The 18606-nt window shown below is 41.7% G+C and overlaps 1 protein-coding gene across 1 annotated transcript; it reads left to right on the forward strand.

Annotated features, from left to right (window-relative positions):
* Positions 1 to 15543: 15543 nt before the first annotated feature.
* On the forward strand, positions 15544 to 17887 carry fibinb (fin bud initiation factor b). Its single transcript, XM_076998037.1, has one exon. It carries the CDS (start codon positions 15904 to 15906, stop codon positions 16528 to 16530), a length of 627 nt encoding a protein of 208 aa, XP_076854152.1. The 5' UTR covers positions 15544 to 15903; the 3' UTR covers positions 16531 to 17887.
* Positions 17888 to 18606: the final 719 nt, after the last annotated feature.

An 18606-nucleotide genomic window follows, 5' to 3' on the forward strand; every position in this document is an offset into this window, starting at 1 on the left:
GTAATGTTTTTATGCAAATAGGCGATGAAGAAAATGTGTGATACCTACTATTCCAAGGCCGAAACAGCAGATGGCAGTGTTTATTAGTGAACATGTGGTTACAGAGAAAGAGAAAGAAAGAGAGAGAGAGAGAGAGAGAGAGAGAGAGAGATGGCTGAAAAGGTAAATGCAGTCTAAAAGTCCTTGATCTGAGTAGATTGTGAAATAATGAATTCATAATGAACCACTGCTTTTTTTTGCAATTGCAAATCTAATAAAAGGGTGAATTAAGAATGCAGGCTACCTGCTGAGTGCCAATCATCAAAGCAGCATTTTTTAAAACAACATTTATCTCTTGCTTAGTTTTTATTTATGAGACCCAGTAGGAAACATATATCAAAGATCAAAGCAGTATTTATTAGGTTTCAAGTATTTGTAAGTTTCAACTGTCTTGAAATATTATTATCTATGGATATATGAGGTTAGGCTTCTGTAGTGTCACACAGTCATCAGCCAAAGAACTACTAATCACAATTCACACCTGTTTTTAGTAACTACCTGCACCTTTTCCTCTTTCACTCATCCTACAGTTCCAAAGGTTCCCATGTCCAGCGATTTGCATTAAAGCCACAACAGCTGGGTTTGCTGTTCTTCTCTGTTTGATGATGCTTATCTCTGTGTGATGCTGTTCGTCTCTGTATGATGATGCTTATCTCTGTGTGATGCTGTTCATCTCTGTTTGATGATGCTTATCTCTGTGTGATGCTGTTCATCTCTGTTTGATGATGCTTATCTCTGTGTGATGCTGTTCGTCTCTGTTTGATGATGCTTATCTCTGTGTGATGCTGTTCATCTCTGTATGATAATGCTTATCTCTGTGTGATGCTGTTCGTCTCTGTTTGATGATGCTTATCTCTGTGTGATGCTGTTCATCTCTATATGATGATGCTTATCTCTGTGTGATGCTGTTCGTCTCTGTTTGATGATGCTTATCTCTGTGTGATGCTGTTCGTCTCTGTATGATGATGCTTATCTCTGTGTGATGCTGTTCATCTCTGTATGATGATGCTTATCTCTGTGTGATGCTGTTCATCTCTGTATGATGATGCTTATCTCTGTGTGTTGCTGTTCGTCTCTGTTTGATGATGCTTATCTCTGTGTGATGCTGTTCATCTCTATATGATGATGCTTATCTCTGTGTGATGCTGTTCGTCTCTGTATGATGATGCTTATCTCTGTGTGTTGCTGTTCATTTGTATGACACTGTATATCTTTGTATGACGATTATCTCTGTGTGATGACACCTATCTGTGTGATGCTGTTCATTTGTGTGATGCTGTTCATCCATGTGTGTTTTACTGGTGCCATTACTAACACTGTGCCTGTGTTTTCATATTTCTGGACTTTTCATTGAACATTGTTCTTTGTTACATTCACTCATGCCTTAATCTGTGTCTGCTTAAGTCAGATTTTTTACTGTTATGGCCTAAAATCAGTAGGTGATTCACCACTAATGATTACATACTACATAAATATTGCCAATAATAAGCATTTGGATGTAATAGGCCTAATAATGAAAGTATATGTCAGTCAGTCTAACAGCACCATAGAAACTTATAAAAAGCCCTGGCTAATGTTATAATAGTGGTCATAATGCCATGGCTGATTTTAATTGGAAGTATTAATTTAGAAGGCTGAGCGTCACCGTTTTTATTTTCTTGACCATTTAAAGGCTACAATCCAAGTCAACCTATAAAGTGTCTTTGTTCGTACATGGCAGTGTCCTCCAGGAAAGGGTCAATCAGTTTAATGAGGTGCCACTGTGAATCAGTCAGGCCTGGAAAAATGGTGGTTTTAAGGAAATGTCCTCAGTGGCTAGGTGTAAATGGGCAGGGCAGGGCAGACCTTAGAGTCACGTTTGATTAGACAGGAGAGATTGTACAGTAGGACAATGGACCGCTGCAGATGGAAAAGTAGAAATTGAATGATGAATGAATATGAATGAATTAAAGTTGACTGAACTAAGCAGTCAAGCTATTAGGAAATAATGCTTGGGTTTTTCATAATCTGTTTTTCTGAAGCAGTAATCAGTGAGCATGTATTTGATACCTTATTTCTTTTAGTGAATGTACATTTCTATAAACTTAACAAAAATGGAAAAGGTTTGGGGTGATTATGCTAAAATGCTCAGTGTGGAAATGCCTGGTGCTCTTTCTTCTCCTTTGAGTCTCAAACTATTTATTACACAAACTTCCTTCCAACCTCGGTTGTCGTTTTCCATCCGGAGAGCCAGATCAACTCTGGTTTTATTTGGGCCTTGGCTGCACATGACAGTATACATTGGTGTAACTCTGGAATTGTGGTCCAAAAAATTCACCCATAAACTTACCTATAAAAGTTCAATTCTGGCCTCTGGAGTTTTGCAGAATTGCTTTGTTATGTCCAAAATGTACAAAAATAATTAATGTTGCTTATTGCTGGAAAATGGATTAAAAAACAAAACACATCCTTAATACTACCACGTCTACTACTAATTATTATTATTGTCATCATTATTATTATTGTTGTTGTTGTTATTTTATTATCTTGAAGTGAATTGCTTTAAAAATATTTCCAATACTTATTATTCAAAATTCTTTGATGCACATCTGTTACAGTAATCCTATTTATTACTGCAGTCTTAATCTTACATTTATTACCAGTAATAAATATTATGTGCATCAGTAAAATAGCATCAGTAAAGAATGAACACACCGGTTATGTTAAATGTTATACCAGTAGTGCATACAAAGTCACAATCTACTTGTCTAAATTCCTCACAAAAAATATATTCACAAAGCTTGTAGATCAGTCATATAGTATATACAGTATATTTATATCTGCATTTTAAGACTTTATTTTATTTTTACAAGCATAATGATACATTTATTATGCAATAAAGTTTGAAAGGGTGTGACAATTTTTCAGTTAAGCAAAGATGTTCTGGTGGAACGGTAGTCACTCAGACAACATGTATTTCATAGAGAGTGGACATTAGCTGCTTGCCAAGTTCCCCTCCCCCCCAAGACCACAGAAAGACTTGCCTTATTTCACATTTATTAAATCCACACAGCTGGTTTTTAGTTTACCCACATATTACATAAATTCTGGAAAAATGTGGGAGTATGAGAAGCCCTCCTGTCAGGCGTCACTGCAACCCTGCAATTTCAGATCTCTGCTGTCCTGCAGAGTCTCGTAGGGACTGGCTCTGTTGATACCAGGATTCCCTTTGTCAATGAACTGTGAAGGAAAGGCCCTGACTGGTTTAGTGTATGAAGTCTTGCGCAACAACAGTGTAATATTCCCGGCTATAAATAAAGATAGCAAGAAAGATTCCTTATTTTAAAATGAAATAGGATAAGATAGATAGATAGAGAGAGAAGGAATAGAAAATTATAAATGCATTTTTAATACTCAAATATTACATATACTTTATATACTTTATTTGTACATGTATGTAAATGTGTTTTTTTAACACATGCAATATGAGTTTTAACACTGAAAATAAAAGTTTTATAATGGTATTACTTTTGTACAGATTAAATACATTTAAATGTATTCTTGTCTCTTGTCTCATAAATCATGTCTCAGAGTCATAAGTCTAGTGAACAACAAATCATTCCAGTACATTCCAAGTGCAGAGCACATCACAAACTATTCTACTAAGTGAAGACTCACCTGACAAGAACTGCCTACGTGCTCAGACCTAGCGAAACAGAGAGAGCTGCGAACCTGACCGAGCCACGAAGGAGGAGAGAAAAGACCTTCCAGACTGCAGACAGAGAAGGGGGAGAGGCAAGACCAGCCGTGAACAGAGACTGGCTGTTGAGGGGCGGGGGAGCCTGTCAGGAGAAGTGGTGCAGCTGAAATGAGGGGAAGTGGAGACAGAAGATTCCTCTGATGATCTAATCTCTCATCCACGCACCCTGCTGAACTCTCAGACATATAAACTGGATCATTTGGCATGGCTTTTCAGTTACTGCTTCAAGCAGATTGTGTTCTGCGCTGAATTCCCCACTGACAGAGTTGGAAGGTTCCTGAGAGACGTCACACATAGAATACAATGGCGCACATCCTCAGACACAAACCCAAAAAAAACACAGGAACACACTCTCTCACACACACTCTCTATGCCACTCTCTCTCTCTCTCTCTCTCTCTCACACACACACACACACACACACACACCAGCAACATCATTTGATGGCTCTTCAAGGGCATAAAAATGATCCAAAATACAATCTGTAGTCATCGTAAATTAAGACCGATGTTCCAAAATCAAACCCAGATTTGTTCACATACGAACTTCAGTAGTCACAAGCAGACAAAACCACTCGGGTGGAAAAATGTCTCAGGGCAGGCGATTTTGCTCATTTTCTAAATCTGTGATGATTTTCGAGGGAAATGTCTTCCAGCTTTACTTCATTCACAACTCATTTATCACGAGGGAATGACCTGCGTGTCACTGTAAATACTGAACACCACAACCACCTCATAGATATTTAATAATGCACTGTGAAGAAGCAGCAACAGAGTGCAGTGGCCGACCACCTCTTCCTCTTCCTGTCCTGTTGGTTTATTTGGATGGCTGGATTTGGGACTAAGATGGTATTTTTTCTTGATAATTAGGTGCCAGAGTGCAACTTAATTTGACTGGTGACACTTCCAACCCTCCTGCGCATGTTTCATTGGTCAAAAATTAAAGTAAATTAAATTAATGATTTGGTCTCATGTTCTCTGCTAGTCCTTTTGTCTTGTGCATGCTTGTTAAAAATGCATTTATTTTCTTATTTCTAATGTCTGGTTTAATGTGTTTAAAAAGAGCAAAACTCTTTATAGAGGTCTTGACCAAATCCACCAGATGACTCCATTTCCGTCTGTGGAAAATCTTGTAACATGGCTTAGCACGTTCGCTAATCCTGCTTGGACATGGTCTGCTCTTTGAAGCTCTTCCTCAGTAACACACAGAGAGCGAAAACATGTGCCAAAATGGAGACCAGCTCCATTGCAGGAAGGGAAAGGACAAACAGGCCAGCCTATTTTAAGAACACAAGTCAAACCCATTGGCCAAAATAGCTCAGATCACGTGGCAGATACGTGGACCTGATGGGGGCGTGCATATGCGAGTCACAGGTGCAAGTTGCCAATTGGGGTCAAGTGCCTTCCCCAGTGGCAACCCATGAACCCATGACCTCATAGTCTAAAGCCAGGACTGACTGCTGGGATAGCAGCTTTCAGCTGAGAAGGAGGTGCTGTCATACATTGACTCCAGCTGAAGACACACCTGGTGTAGGAGGAAAGCATGAAAGATTGCTGTGGATTTTGGTCCACAGCATAGTGAAGTGGGCAAGGACTAATCAATCAGTGAGAAACGGATGTGGCTTGAAGGTACGCTTGAATCCGTCCTCAGACGCGTTGCTGTGTAGTGTGATGTATCGCTGTTCAAATGAAAGGATATGCACCCTAATTACATGATTAATGTCTCGCAAAGTTTCACACAGCCAACCCCTTCTGCTACAAATCAAAGAATTAGAAGAGTCTAATAAGTCCTTTTCTTGCCAAGGCCTCTGTACATAGCAGGTCCAAAGGAAAACTATGAACTTGGCTCTCTTTAGTGTCACAAAAACCAGCAACGTCATTCACACATGTCTGAAAGAAATGGACGTCTGTCATTCCTTCCATGATGTGTAGAGGGATCACCCAAGGTCGGCCTGACACTCCGCAATGACACCTTCGTCAGTGGTGCATTAGCATCTGAACTGGATCGTCATCACACCACTCTCCGATCTGTTGTCACGATAAACCTTCCCACTTTTTAAAAATTAATAAAAAAATTTTATGAGCAATTCCGCTTCAAGCCCGGTGAGCATGTCGGGTCGTGGTGGGGCATGGCAGCTGTGAAGCTGGCACTATGCAGGGTACAATGAGGGCATTGACAGGCAGCAGACGTCAGTGGGGTGGGGTGGGGGTGTGGGGCCGGCCCCCGGGCGGGCTGGCGGGCTGGCTGTTGGCGGTCGGAGCACACCACCGCAGCTATTCCTGCAGAACACGCTCCAACCATTAGCACAGCAGTGCAGGCCCAGGGGTGGGCCCCAGCCAAGCACCGCACAGCTCCCAGCACTTACCGCATGTGGAAGGCATCTGTGATCCTCCTCTTCGGCCTAAAATAAGAAGAAACCCACGTGGCCCTGGACCAAAGTCTCTCAACGGCTCCTTTGTGTGGACGTATCTCACACCTGAAGGTTGCTCAGAGGTTTGCGATGCACACGGGCGAGCACATGGACGCACATGCCACCACGCACACGCGCATTAGCACGTGCACAGACATCAGCTTACACCACGTCAGGCGATTTTTTATTTCCTCCAGGCCACGTGGGACAATGCAGGACCATTCGCTCCACACCCATGTTTCTCACTGATGGCTGTGGACGCTTTTGAGATGCTTCGAATGCCACCGTGTGTGTGTGTGTGTGTGTGTGTGTGTGTGTGTGTGTGTGTATGCACACTCACACACCAACAGGATGTCCCAGACTTTGAAAAGGAAACTATGTTCTCAAAATAATAATGTAAAGCAGCTGTTGCATGCTTTGCTCGTAACAGATTATGTCCTGCTATAAGGAGTGAGAGCCTGTGGAGTCACCGCGGTGGCGCAGGTCTTGTGTGTCACCGTAATTAACAAAACAAACTCTCAACAGCAACAGGGGCCTCTTCACAGCTGCCCTTTAGCCTTCATCCGGCCCCTCGCACGTTCCAGCCCGAGATCTCTGATTGAAACCAGAGCGGCTCTACGTACAGTTCGACAGAGACCTCTCCACAGCACACGGCGTTGACAGAGCACTCACCCACCTGCTGCTCAACCTTGACGGCTCGTCTGTGAGCTGTCTGAGGAAAAAGGGTCACCGACTTAAGTGAGGTTCAACTTAAATAAAGCCTCCTGAGTGTTGATGTCCATGAGTTGCTTGACCTTTGAACTTTGAAGAGGAAAATAAACATAGGTCAGCAGTTCACATGCTTCAGCTGACATGAGGTAGTGGCAGTGATATTATCCTCAAGGTTTGATGTTTGGTTATTTGACGCTATTTGGTTTATCTGTGTCAGCCATACTCCTGCCCAGATCCTGAACACTACACAAGTTCCTTGTAATCACAGCATTCCTACATGGTCCCCTGTACCTGTTCTGTGCATCACTGTCATCATTTCTTAAATCTTTACACAGCCACTAATATTACATGGAGCTGGCTTTAAGATACTTTTACTGGTCTATATATTACTAATTGGTGTAGGACCCCTGTATATATCTGACATGCTGCAGTTATATGAGTTGAGTTGAGAAGAAGTCTCAGATCATTATGACTCAGTCGGTCCTGCCCAAGGGAAAGACCAATGGAGAAGCAGCATTTAGCTGTTATATAGATACACATGGAACCAGTTGCCAGAGATCGGAATGACAGCCCCAGCACTTTAAAATCTGGACTAGCAATTATTTTATTTGACAGGGCTTTGGGCTCCATGTAAAACACTGTTCTCTTAGATCTATTGTAATTTTTATTGTGTAATGACACTTTATTCTATTTCATTTTTCATTCCTGCTGTTTAAATCCATTGTTTTTCATTTCCATCCTCTTTGAACCTAATGTAATTTCAATTTATTGTCTTTGTATTTTTCTCATCTGTAAAGCACTTTGAATGATCTCACGGTATGGAAGGTGCTATATAAATACCCTTGCTTTGCCTTGTCTTGTTTTATGTTAGCCACACTTCTCGCATAGCCCAGTTTGTTTTACTGAGAGGCGTATCACAGCTGCATTATTAAAGTTGTCTTCACTTGCATCAACAATCTATTCCCAGTGTCATGAGCGTCACAGTTACTCATAGTGTCGGCGTTTGTGTTTTGCTCTTATTCACTCTCCACTCCTCCTTCACACATCCTGTGACATTTGGTGCTTAACGTTTGGTTTTGGGTTTTTCAGCAATGACAGAATACATCTGTGAGTTTACGCAAACCAAGAAATTAATATTTTAGAAATGAAATCATTGCTTTAGCACCTAATTTTTAAGCAGAGCTGTTTCCTATTCTGCTTAATTGCAAAGGTCTCCCACAGTGTTTTCATTACCCAGAATCCATCACTTTGACATTTTGGCTGAGCTTGTCGTGGGTTATTGACTCACCAGCCTGATACACTCTCCCCGCAGCTAATCTGTCTCATTGCCTCAGACACTACGGGCTGTGTAATCAAACAGAGAGAGAGAGCGAGCTGTTTTTGGCTCTCTCTCTTACACACACACTCACACACATACACACACGTGCGCACGTGCACACACGCACACACACACACACACACACACACAAACACACATTGGGTATTTCTATTGATCTGTAATTAAACAATTCTGAACTTAACCTTCTGTTTAAACATAATCACAAAATAGAGATGAGGCCTCGGACAGCTAATCTTGGATCACAGACATTTTAAGTCAAACAAAGAGAGTTCATGTTTGTATTCCTGCATTTCTGGCCTGCTTTGTTGATTTGTTATTCATGTATAATTGCTCATTTGTTTAGGATTATGACAAACTCATACACTCTCAAGAACACGCAAACACACACGCATGCACACAAACTCCCAATGATTTCAAAAGGTTTTATGTTTATGTAGAAAGAAATATTCAAAAGTGCTCTGAAGGTTCATTCAATTCTAGTTCAGTTGGATCCAAACACACCATACACGGGTCTAACCACCTGATCCATGGCCAGTGGGAGTTACAGCAGTCTAGTCGACATTTGGAAATTTCATTAATGGTCATCGTTTTTGCTGATTTGGCCCCAAAAGCATCCATTTGTCTGGAACATTGTGGAGCTGCAAGACCTCTCCTGTACAACATATATAATGTATTCAACACATGTTTTCAGTGTGGCGCAGTGCTGGAAATGGATACTATCAAACCAGCGTGCACCATAAATCTTGTTGACAGCTGTTGCTTCTGGTTGTTGTTATGATGAGGTCATTGCCATAGCAACAGTATTTATGTTCAGCGCGAAAGGTTTCGTAGCTGTAATAGCCGCGAGGGCTTCAACAAAGCCGTTCTCTCTTAAAGCACTGTTGCAGTAAACCACTGACATTAAGCTGCTAACAGTGGTGGAGCTTCCCCGGTTCACTGTTGTGCACTTCAAGTCTAACAGCAGAAAATCCCTTTCATCTCAGCTCTTTGCCAGTTGCTTTATCTCCCTGCTAAAGCGTCCCTTTTTGGAAGAGCAAGCATCCTGAGCTCAGCCGTTGTGGCACGGCTTACAGCTGCCCAGGTTAACGCTTATTGAAACTGCAGAGTCTTGCGTCAAAAATAATAAAATTGGGAGCTTCCTGTATGAAAACAGGAAGGACATTGACAGGTGTGTAGAACAGTCTGTGCTTGTAAAACAAATTATTCCTCCATTAACTTTTTTCCCCTTTCCTCCCTCTCTCTTTCTGTCTCTCTCCCCTTCACAGCTCGGCTCAAAAAGTGATGAAGGAGGGATGGAGGGAGAGACCTCACGTTCCCAAGGATGGAAAGGAGGCTGGCGGCCAGGAGGCCGTGGTTCGCCTCCTCACCCGTGCTCCTGTCCACCGCTGCTCTGTGCCTGACACTCTCTTAATAACAAACAGTAGCTCATGAATATGCACTGCCAGTCCATCTCCGTCTCTTTCTCTCTCTCACGCTCTCTCTCTTGTGCCTTTCTTCCTGTACAGCTCAGCCCTCCTTCATCCTCGCGTGAGGCAGGACCTACCGACGGACGGCTCTCGCGTGGGGCAGGACCTACAGACGGACGGCTCTCGCACGAGCCCCCTTTGGCAGTCGTCTTGACTGAGAGCTGCTTGGCCTAATAGTAATAAAATCTGCTTCACTTACTTAAACATTGTAAAAACAGTTGGTCATTTACTGGGAGATTTTTTATAGAAATGAGAACTGAATACCCATTTAAAATTACAAGGTTTATTTAACATTCAAAGAAGAGAGTTGCACAGTGGAAACACCTGCGGTGAGGCGGACTGCTGCCAAGATGGTTCAGTGTTAATATGACGCCTATAAGGTCACAGCTGAGTGAAGATAAAACAGAGACGATTTTATTTGGGAATAAAGAAGAGTTATGTAGACTTGCTTCCTATCAAGACTCTACGGCCTTCAAACAAAAAACTTTGGATGCTGGATTCTGATCTCATCTTCACCCGTAATGTCAAAGCAATTACTGTTAGCATGCTATTGTCTCAAAAGTACTGACAAATTTAGAGACATATTGTCAAAACAAGACCATGAAAAAACTCATTCAAGGATTTATTTCTAACACAGTTGATTATTGATTATTGTTATTGTTATATGCCTAAAAAGATGGTCCGACGTCAGATGATTCTAAATACAGCTGCTAGTTCCCACTAAAACCACATGAATGGATCGTGTCACCCAATGGATCCCAGCATGTCACAGAACTGAATTCAAGGTACTGTTCCTCAGCTATAAACCACTAAATGGTTTGGGCCAACGTATCCATCTACTTTCTCGGCCTCTGACAACAGCTCTCAGAAACCTCCGATTATCGGATAATTGTGCCTGAGGTCAACACTATATACAGAGAAGTACTCGTTGTTTTTGTTGTACACATTGTAATCTGTGACTTGTCTTAAGAGTTCCTTTTTATTCTTCTTTATAGGTTGTTCCTAGTTTATTTACTTTTACCTACATAAAAATTTTGTAAAATATAACATCACGTTCCCTAACTGAATTCTTTAAATTAGCATGAACTCTGGATATAAAACAAGGTTTCTGAGTAGAGAAATACGTGCAGACTGAACAGCCCTTGCCGCGTGCAAAAACAGCATTTTGTTTTTTATGCAGGACACGCACACGGCATCTCACGGATCACATAATTTAATTGCTGATCATTTCCTTTCTTCTTCCAGTTCTATATTCGCAATGAAGCCATCATGGGATAATGAACGTCAGAAAGAAGAGCACCGCGTAATTCTGCCAGGTTTCTGCAGTCACATGTGGAGGCCATTATGGTTTAACGGTGGTGGCATTCTGAGCCTCTGATCTCATCAATACTGTATCAGCACTGCGAGACAAACCGTTCTCTGGGGAGAAAGGTGTAATTGTGTTCAGTTGCTACAAAGACCTACTATAGTTTTCCTTCTTGCTTTCTTTTTCTTCCTTTCTTTCTTGACCTCTTTTCTTTCTCTCTACCTCTTCATACACATCACGTGTATACCTGTCTCTGTTTTCAGGAAGGAAAAGGAACCACCCGACACCTTAGGTCAGCCTCAGTATTGTGGCTTGTAACATGTGCCATGTTGGCTCGGAGGAATCAGTGTGATTATCTTTGTGCTCCTCTAAAAAAACCAAAATGAATCCATGGTCGTAAACACAGACCCACTCATTTAGTCATGAAGGACAGTGTTTCAGCCTCTATTGCTGTGCTATCCTTGGTCAGGCTTACAGAAGTCACCTGATTGGAGTCTGGCGTCTGAGCTGGGTGGAGTAATTGAATTGTCTAGCCCTTTGGAGGGAGAATAAAACCATCAATGCTTGTTGTTGGAGAGCTCAGAACATTATAATAACCATGTCTTGGCATGTAGGCCTTCATCATGGATTTAGTTGATGCAGTTATTTGCTTCTACACAGAAGCCAAATCCAAAACAGATGATGCTATCAATATGAAATAATTTACTTGAAACATCCCAGTTGCCTGAGTTTATAAATGTTCTTCAGATTAAGGTATTACATTATTTTAAATTCTAAAATGCACATTTCTCAAGTGAGTTTATTTAAGAACAGATTCATGTCAAAAATGAATCCAAATTACAAGTGTAGTTTTGTTTCTTAATCAACAACAAATTAACTGGTAATGGCATGAGTGCATCATCCTATAAGCATAAACACTGAATTGTATATTTTGCCCCTCAAACTTTATTCAAAGTGTGTGTGTGTGCGTGCGTGCGTGTGTGTGTGTGTGTGTGTGTGTGTGTGTGTGTGTGTGAGCATTGTGGTGGTGATGTCTGAGTTTGGTATCTTCTATGTGAAAAATAAAAGGTAATTATAAAGTGATTATATGTAAGTCGGTTCAGGGGCTGGAGGGGAAACCCCACACAGTCATCTGGAAAAATCTCCTTAACACTTTAGCATGAACACATCTGGACAGGCCGTGCACGCCTGGGCCTGCCCTCTGGAGGACACCCCGCTGTGCCCTCTTATCACGCTGGGTGCACTTTGACCACAGAGATGTTGACCACAGAGATGTTGACCATGGAGACGTTAAACACAGACTGTTCTGATATATGGCAAGTGATTACTAATGTTCAAAAAGCAGTGTGACAGAATCCTGGAATGCACAATCCCCACAATGTCACTCGGTTTAATAAGAGTATAATACTCTTGGTTTAATACTCCTAATGCTCTTAAGAGTATAAGTAGCTCCATATGTTCCTCTTTTATCATTGGTCCCTCTGCAACAGTGTCATAATAAAAGTCCTCACGCTAGTGGTTTCGGCGCATATTTTTGGTGTCTTACATTTCTATCATTACTACAGCTGTCTTCTTTCCAGCTTGAACCACTGCCTTCAACTACCAATGTATTGTAAACGTATGTGTCTGTGTGTAGTCCCACGGCCATCCCTGCTCCCGGGCTTGTGTCGTAATGTCGAAGTGGTTTTAACTACAGGAGCAGTAAATCCAGCCCTTCTATTGGTGGACAGGAGGCCTGCTCTCTGTCTCAGTGGGAATATGTGTGGTAACGGAGCGAAGAGACCTGCCATAGGACTGAAGCATTCATCAGCTTCTTGCTGCACTGCCACAATGAACGCTTCAAAGGTCCTGTAGGTCCTCATTTATTGCCCAGACAAAAACACTTGTGATGTGTAACTGCTTGACGAACGTGTGGTTCAGTCGATGCAAACAATGGAAACAATGATGGGTCTTTATATTACTGTAATGTGCGGTGATGCAATTTAGTCCGTTTCCTGTTAATTAAGAGTTTGTTCCAACATGTCTACTTGACACTAGTACGTATAAAGCACTGGTTTTGCACACATGCGCTTTTCTCGAGTGTCTGTGCATGTGAGGTCTTCATAATTGCGTGTACAAAACCTAGTGTGCTCACTCACTATGGACATGGACTGGTAGTTGTCTGAGCATGCAGGAGCGTGTCCAGCTGGACACCACACTGTCTCTGAAGCACAGTAAACAGAAGCTGGAAAACACATCACCCCCACCCCCCTTTTATTCCTGATGAATCTGTGCCCTGCCTCTGCGTTTTTTTATTGCTTTCTTTACTCGAAAGCTTCGATAATTGAGATGTTTTACTCCATGGAAAGTTCTGCTGGACCAGTGAGGTGCTGATTTATCGAAACTCTGCGAGGACTAACGAGGAATCTCCCATAAATCCTGCACATTCAGCTCTAAACCGGCCCGCTGGCTTTCTTCACATGAGGTTCGTGGCATTTATGCCCGCATGTAATTTTATTTATTTATTTATTTATTTTAACCGAAGTTATGGCCCAGATTCAGCGCAGCCACAAAGGAGCTGCAGAGGGCTGTGATTTACTTTAGAGGCTAGCCACATATGACACGGTGACTTCAGATATATTTATACTACATCATCTTGGTGAGGTATCTGGAAAGACAGCTCAGTCAGAAACAGTATCGTTAGGCTGCAGCCAAAGAATCCGCTTGTTTATACGATCCAGCAATCCCATCAATTATGTGCTCAGTGTCTGCTGATTACAATGGCACATCAGGTCACTAGGAGCCACACAGCTAGCCAACGGAAAAATACACATTTTGTCTGAACTTGCATGACCACTACATTGCCTACAGATGGCTAATAAAAACATTTGTTACCTTTAGAGGAAACCTAATATGTTTAAACTGCAAATGTGTTTTTAGCATGTTCAACAAAGTTCTTGAAGACCTGGTTACATTAAGGAGGGTCTCAAAGCAGGTTTGAAGCTTTAGATGATGGAGCCAGCTTTCAGTGGACATTTATACGAGGAACCTCAGGAGAACCAGGTTCAAAGGGGGTTTAGGGTGTCTATGGTTAGGGTACTTAGAATGTTGCACGGAAGAGTCGTAAAAGTTAAAAGGGTCTCTGGAGAATGCAAGGTAGGAAACAACTGATCTTGACGTAGGGAAAACTGAAACTCTTAAGCACACATGCACATGCAAACACACACATATACACACACAAACACACACATATGCTTACTCAAGCTGTCTACCATTCTCGTTCTTCCTTTTACATACTGTGCCTTGATTGTGGCTTTATGTCTCGGGAGAGCATTTAACAGGAGGTTGGGGGAGTTATACTGCTTAGCAGTAAATTTCTTACACATTCCTCATTACTTCATACTCTTTAACACATACCAAACCGAAGGCCATGAAGTATTTAAGTGACGTAAGAACATGTGATGGTGGGGAAGAGAGTGTGAGTACGTTTGTCCATATGGTTAAGTGACAGCCCACTGGCAGTTTCTTGAAAAATGACTGAAACACTGACGCATATCAACCAATGACCAAATGCATTTTAGGACCAGCAGACTGATTCGATTCTGGCTAGTTTCTGGAATGCTTAAAAACTCTTATCCCCTTTGGAAGTGACATCATACTTTTTTCTAAACGCTGCACAATATTTATGATCTATCGTCTTTCGATTTGACCTTGTTTCCCTGATGTCTGGTTTATATCAAAGTGGACCCAGGCCAAAAATCCAACTATGATTTTCTAGCACATGTGCATGTATGTATTCACACCCTGTGAATACACAGGGGGCCTCTTGGCGAGAGAGAGAGAGAGAGAGAGAGAGAGAGAGAGAGAGAGAGAGAGAGAGAGAGAGAGAGAGAGAGAGAGAGAGGGAGAGAGAAAGTGGGGCTCCCTACGTCATGGCCAAAGAAATCCCGCATCATCTCATGGTCTGCAGGGTCTGTGACCTTGTCGTCATCACTCAGTGCCTCTCTTTGGGGGAGGCACCAGGAGACGTCCAGAGGGACTGGGACAACAGCTGCTGCTAGAAACAAAGATGATACAAGCAATGGAGGCTCATACTTCTCATAGGTCTGCCTACCACCTGGCCCCCTTGATACAGGCGAGTAACGGGCAGTGTGGTAACAAAGCGTGTGTTTAAACTCGTGAGATGATGTTCACCCTCATAGATTATTAAAAGAAAGCTCTCTTTGGGTTATTGATTATTGCTCAACAAAACACTGTTTATCTCTAAAATGTTAGCGGGGTCACTTCCTATCTGTGATTATTCTTTAACCTACCTCCAAAGCACGACTGCAGCTCCTTTAAAATTACGAAGAAAAAGTAACTCTAAGCATGTCTGACTTAAATAAACGACTCTTAGCTCTGTATTTTTGTACAGGGCACTAGCACCAAAAGCTCATGCTACTTAAATAACAAACAACAGCCTCAAATAGTCCTCCAGTAACGTGCTGCCCTTTAAGTGAAGGAGTGACGGGCTTGTAATTTGAGAGTGGGAGCCGGAGTGTCATTAGTCTAAACCTCGCGCGCTGCCTCACTTATCCAGATGTTGAATAGACACACAAAGCAGACCAGTGAGCTAAAACGTGCTCACTTTAGCTCCCGTCTGATGAATTCATGGTTTATCGTTGTAGCGTGGGCAGTTCAGCGCGGACATATAGCATAAAGCAATCTCACATCCATCGGGATAGCCTACCAGCAAGCAAGAAGAACGGATATTTGGAAGGGAGTCATTTAGACAGTTTTCTGTTCGGATCTCTTCTGGACATATAATTGTTTTCAAAATGGTTGTTATAGTAAAAAAACAGTCGGTAGTCAAAGTTTAATGCAGGTATCGATCGTCGATAGGCTATAGTGTTTGGTAAGCGAAGAAAAAGTGAATATGATGGTTTCTCTTCACCTTATACTGACAGCTTGCTTGGTTTCTCTGCGCGTTGGAGAAGCGGTTTTTTTGGGACCTCTGTACCCGGAGATGTCCAATGGCACCTTTCATCACTACTTCGTCCCGGACGGATACTACGAGGAAAACGACGACCCTGAGAAATGTCAAATGCTTTTCAAGATGACCGACGAGCGAAAGTGCAGCCTGGATGAAGACCAGGACTCGGTCATCAGGGACGATTTCACGATTATCAAACGACACATCGAAGACGCAGCCAGAGTCCTTGAGGGCATCGGCAGAAGCATCTCCTACGATCTGGACGGCGAGGACAGCTACGGTAAATACCTGAGACGGGAGACCACGCAGATCAACGAGGCTTTCACCAGCTCGGAAAAGTCCTTGCTGGAGCTGGAGGTGAAGTTCCAGCAGAGTCAAGAAAACGAGCTTAAAGAGGAGCATCGCGTCAACGACGACTTCCTCAGTATGATCGTGCACACGCGGGACGCGGTGAAGGACACCCTGGACATCTCCTTAGGGCTCAAGGACAAACACGAGCTGCTGTCCCTCATCATCCGGAGTCACGGCACCCGGTTAAGCCGTCTGAAAAATGAATATCTGAAGGTGTAAAAACTGTGGTCTCTTCTAGACAGCAATGCAAAATATGAAGAAATGCTTCTGAGTGCATTTCCCGGGTGCTTGGCGAGTGTAATGTAGCCTGGCTGTCTTGTGCAATAACAGGAGGGTAGTGTTCCTTTACATTAGTGTTGGACAGTGTGGACAAGCGTTGACAGTGTTATACTTTCTGGTCTATTTAACGGACCTTTAGTTTATCATACTCAGGCATTACGACTGAATAAAATAAAGCTAGGGTTTGAATACCCTTGTTAATGGGATGTCCAGGCATAAATACGTTTTATTGAGTGCTGTTTTACCAGGGTCATAACAGTAAGGTAAAAAATAAAACTGTCAAAGAAAGTTATTTGTTGTAACCTGAAATAAAACTACTAAAAGGGTTGAAAATGAATTTAGAATGAAAATTAACAAAAAATAGCAGTGAAATTTAAAGCCAAAATAGGCCTAGATTAAAATGGATATATTGTAGTCACCAGATAGTTAAAGAACCTTAGACCTATTAGAGCTAATGCAGATTTGGCATTTTCTGTGACTTGTTGAGAAAATAATCTTAAATTTAAAGAATCCTAAAGTAAACTCTGATAGATGTTATATACTGTTATATCACTTTACTAGGTACTTTACTACGGCTGATAAAGCAGAAGCTAAAATGTTTAAAAATAAAGGTTTTTTTGTTTTTAAATAAAAGTACGCTTAGTAAAAGTAACAAAAACTGAAAATGGTGTTATGACAAAAAAAATTAAACGGAATTTCACCAAGAAATGGAAAAACTTATAGAAAATAAACTATTATGACCTTGGTTTTTTACTAGCATTTGTCTGAGAAATTTCAGACATTACTTGAATGTATATGTTCTGCAAAACCATGAAAATGCAGAATGTAGTTTTTATAATGCAATTTTTAAATATTTAGTTCTATACATATTTGCATCATTTAAACATGCAGTTTGAATATCCTCTGAAAATAACCTACATATTGCTTAAGAATATTGTGTTAAACAGTATTAAAAATTAATGTTATAATTTTTTTAAGCAAAGTGGGAGAAAATGTATTTCTTTGGCCTTATTTTTTTGTTCCATGGGGGATTTGTAAATGTTAAAATATTATACTGTGACCAATATTTTAAGGGGGAAAGAGCTTCATTGCACGTTATTCATGTAATGAGATTTTGCAGTAAGAATATATTCTTGTAATTATTTTCTGAGAAGGTCAGAATACAGACCGGAATGATGTTTCCTCAGACCAACCAAAGTAACTGCGGGCAGGAAAACTGGACTTCAAACCTTCTACCATGTGTAGCTGCATTCCTGAGTGCTTGTTCCACTTTGTAATAAAACTCCTCGAAACAGGGCTTGCATGTGTTATAGTTTTGGACAACTACACTTTGTTTTTACAGATAATGCACCGATAGAGGAGCATGGGGAGAATGCAAGGTCACAAAGTGCAGGCAGGAAGATTTCTGACTTAGAGCTGAAGAAGGCAGTTCAGAAGCCTTGGGAAGGTGGGGATGTTGTGCTGTGGAAGCTCTCAGCAAACGTCCTGAGAGGTATGGACAAGTGTGAGTGTCCCGCAGACTCATAAATACACAGACTCGTAAACGCACATGCTCTGCTCTCCTCTCTTCTAACGAAACATCTTACCACAGCATCAAGTATTTCCTTACAAAGAAGAAGAAGTAAATGAAGAAGACATTCAGTGAGGCTGAGAGAGAGAGAGAGAGAAAGAGAAACAACACAAACATGAAAACTCCTCAGAATGCTCCATGGCCTGCTAAACAGGCATCTAATAAGCCTTTTTGTAAAGGGTTTTAAACACACACACACACACACACACACACACACACACACACACACACACACACACACACACACTTCCTGTTTGAAAGCTGGGAAAATGTGCTTAGGTAGCATCTGAAAACAAAGCCGCTTCCAAGGGAAGTGATTACTGGCCCGTCTGGGAACTACTTTTTAAACTGGAGGAGGAGAAGTTGCAGTGATTCTAGGATTAATCCGTAGTCGTGGATTCACGGAGATCCGTGGAGAGCGCAGCTGCACTCGCGACTCTCCGCGG

The sequence above is a fragment of the Brachyhypopomus gauderio genome, chromosome 1 (genome assembly GCF_052324685.1).
Source record: "Brachyhypopomus gauderio isolate BG-103 chromosome 1, BGAUD_0.2, whole genome shotgun sequence".
NCBI lineage: Eukaryota > Metazoa > Chordata > Actinopteri > Gymnotiformes > Hypopomidae > Brachyhypopomus > Brachyhypopomus gauderio.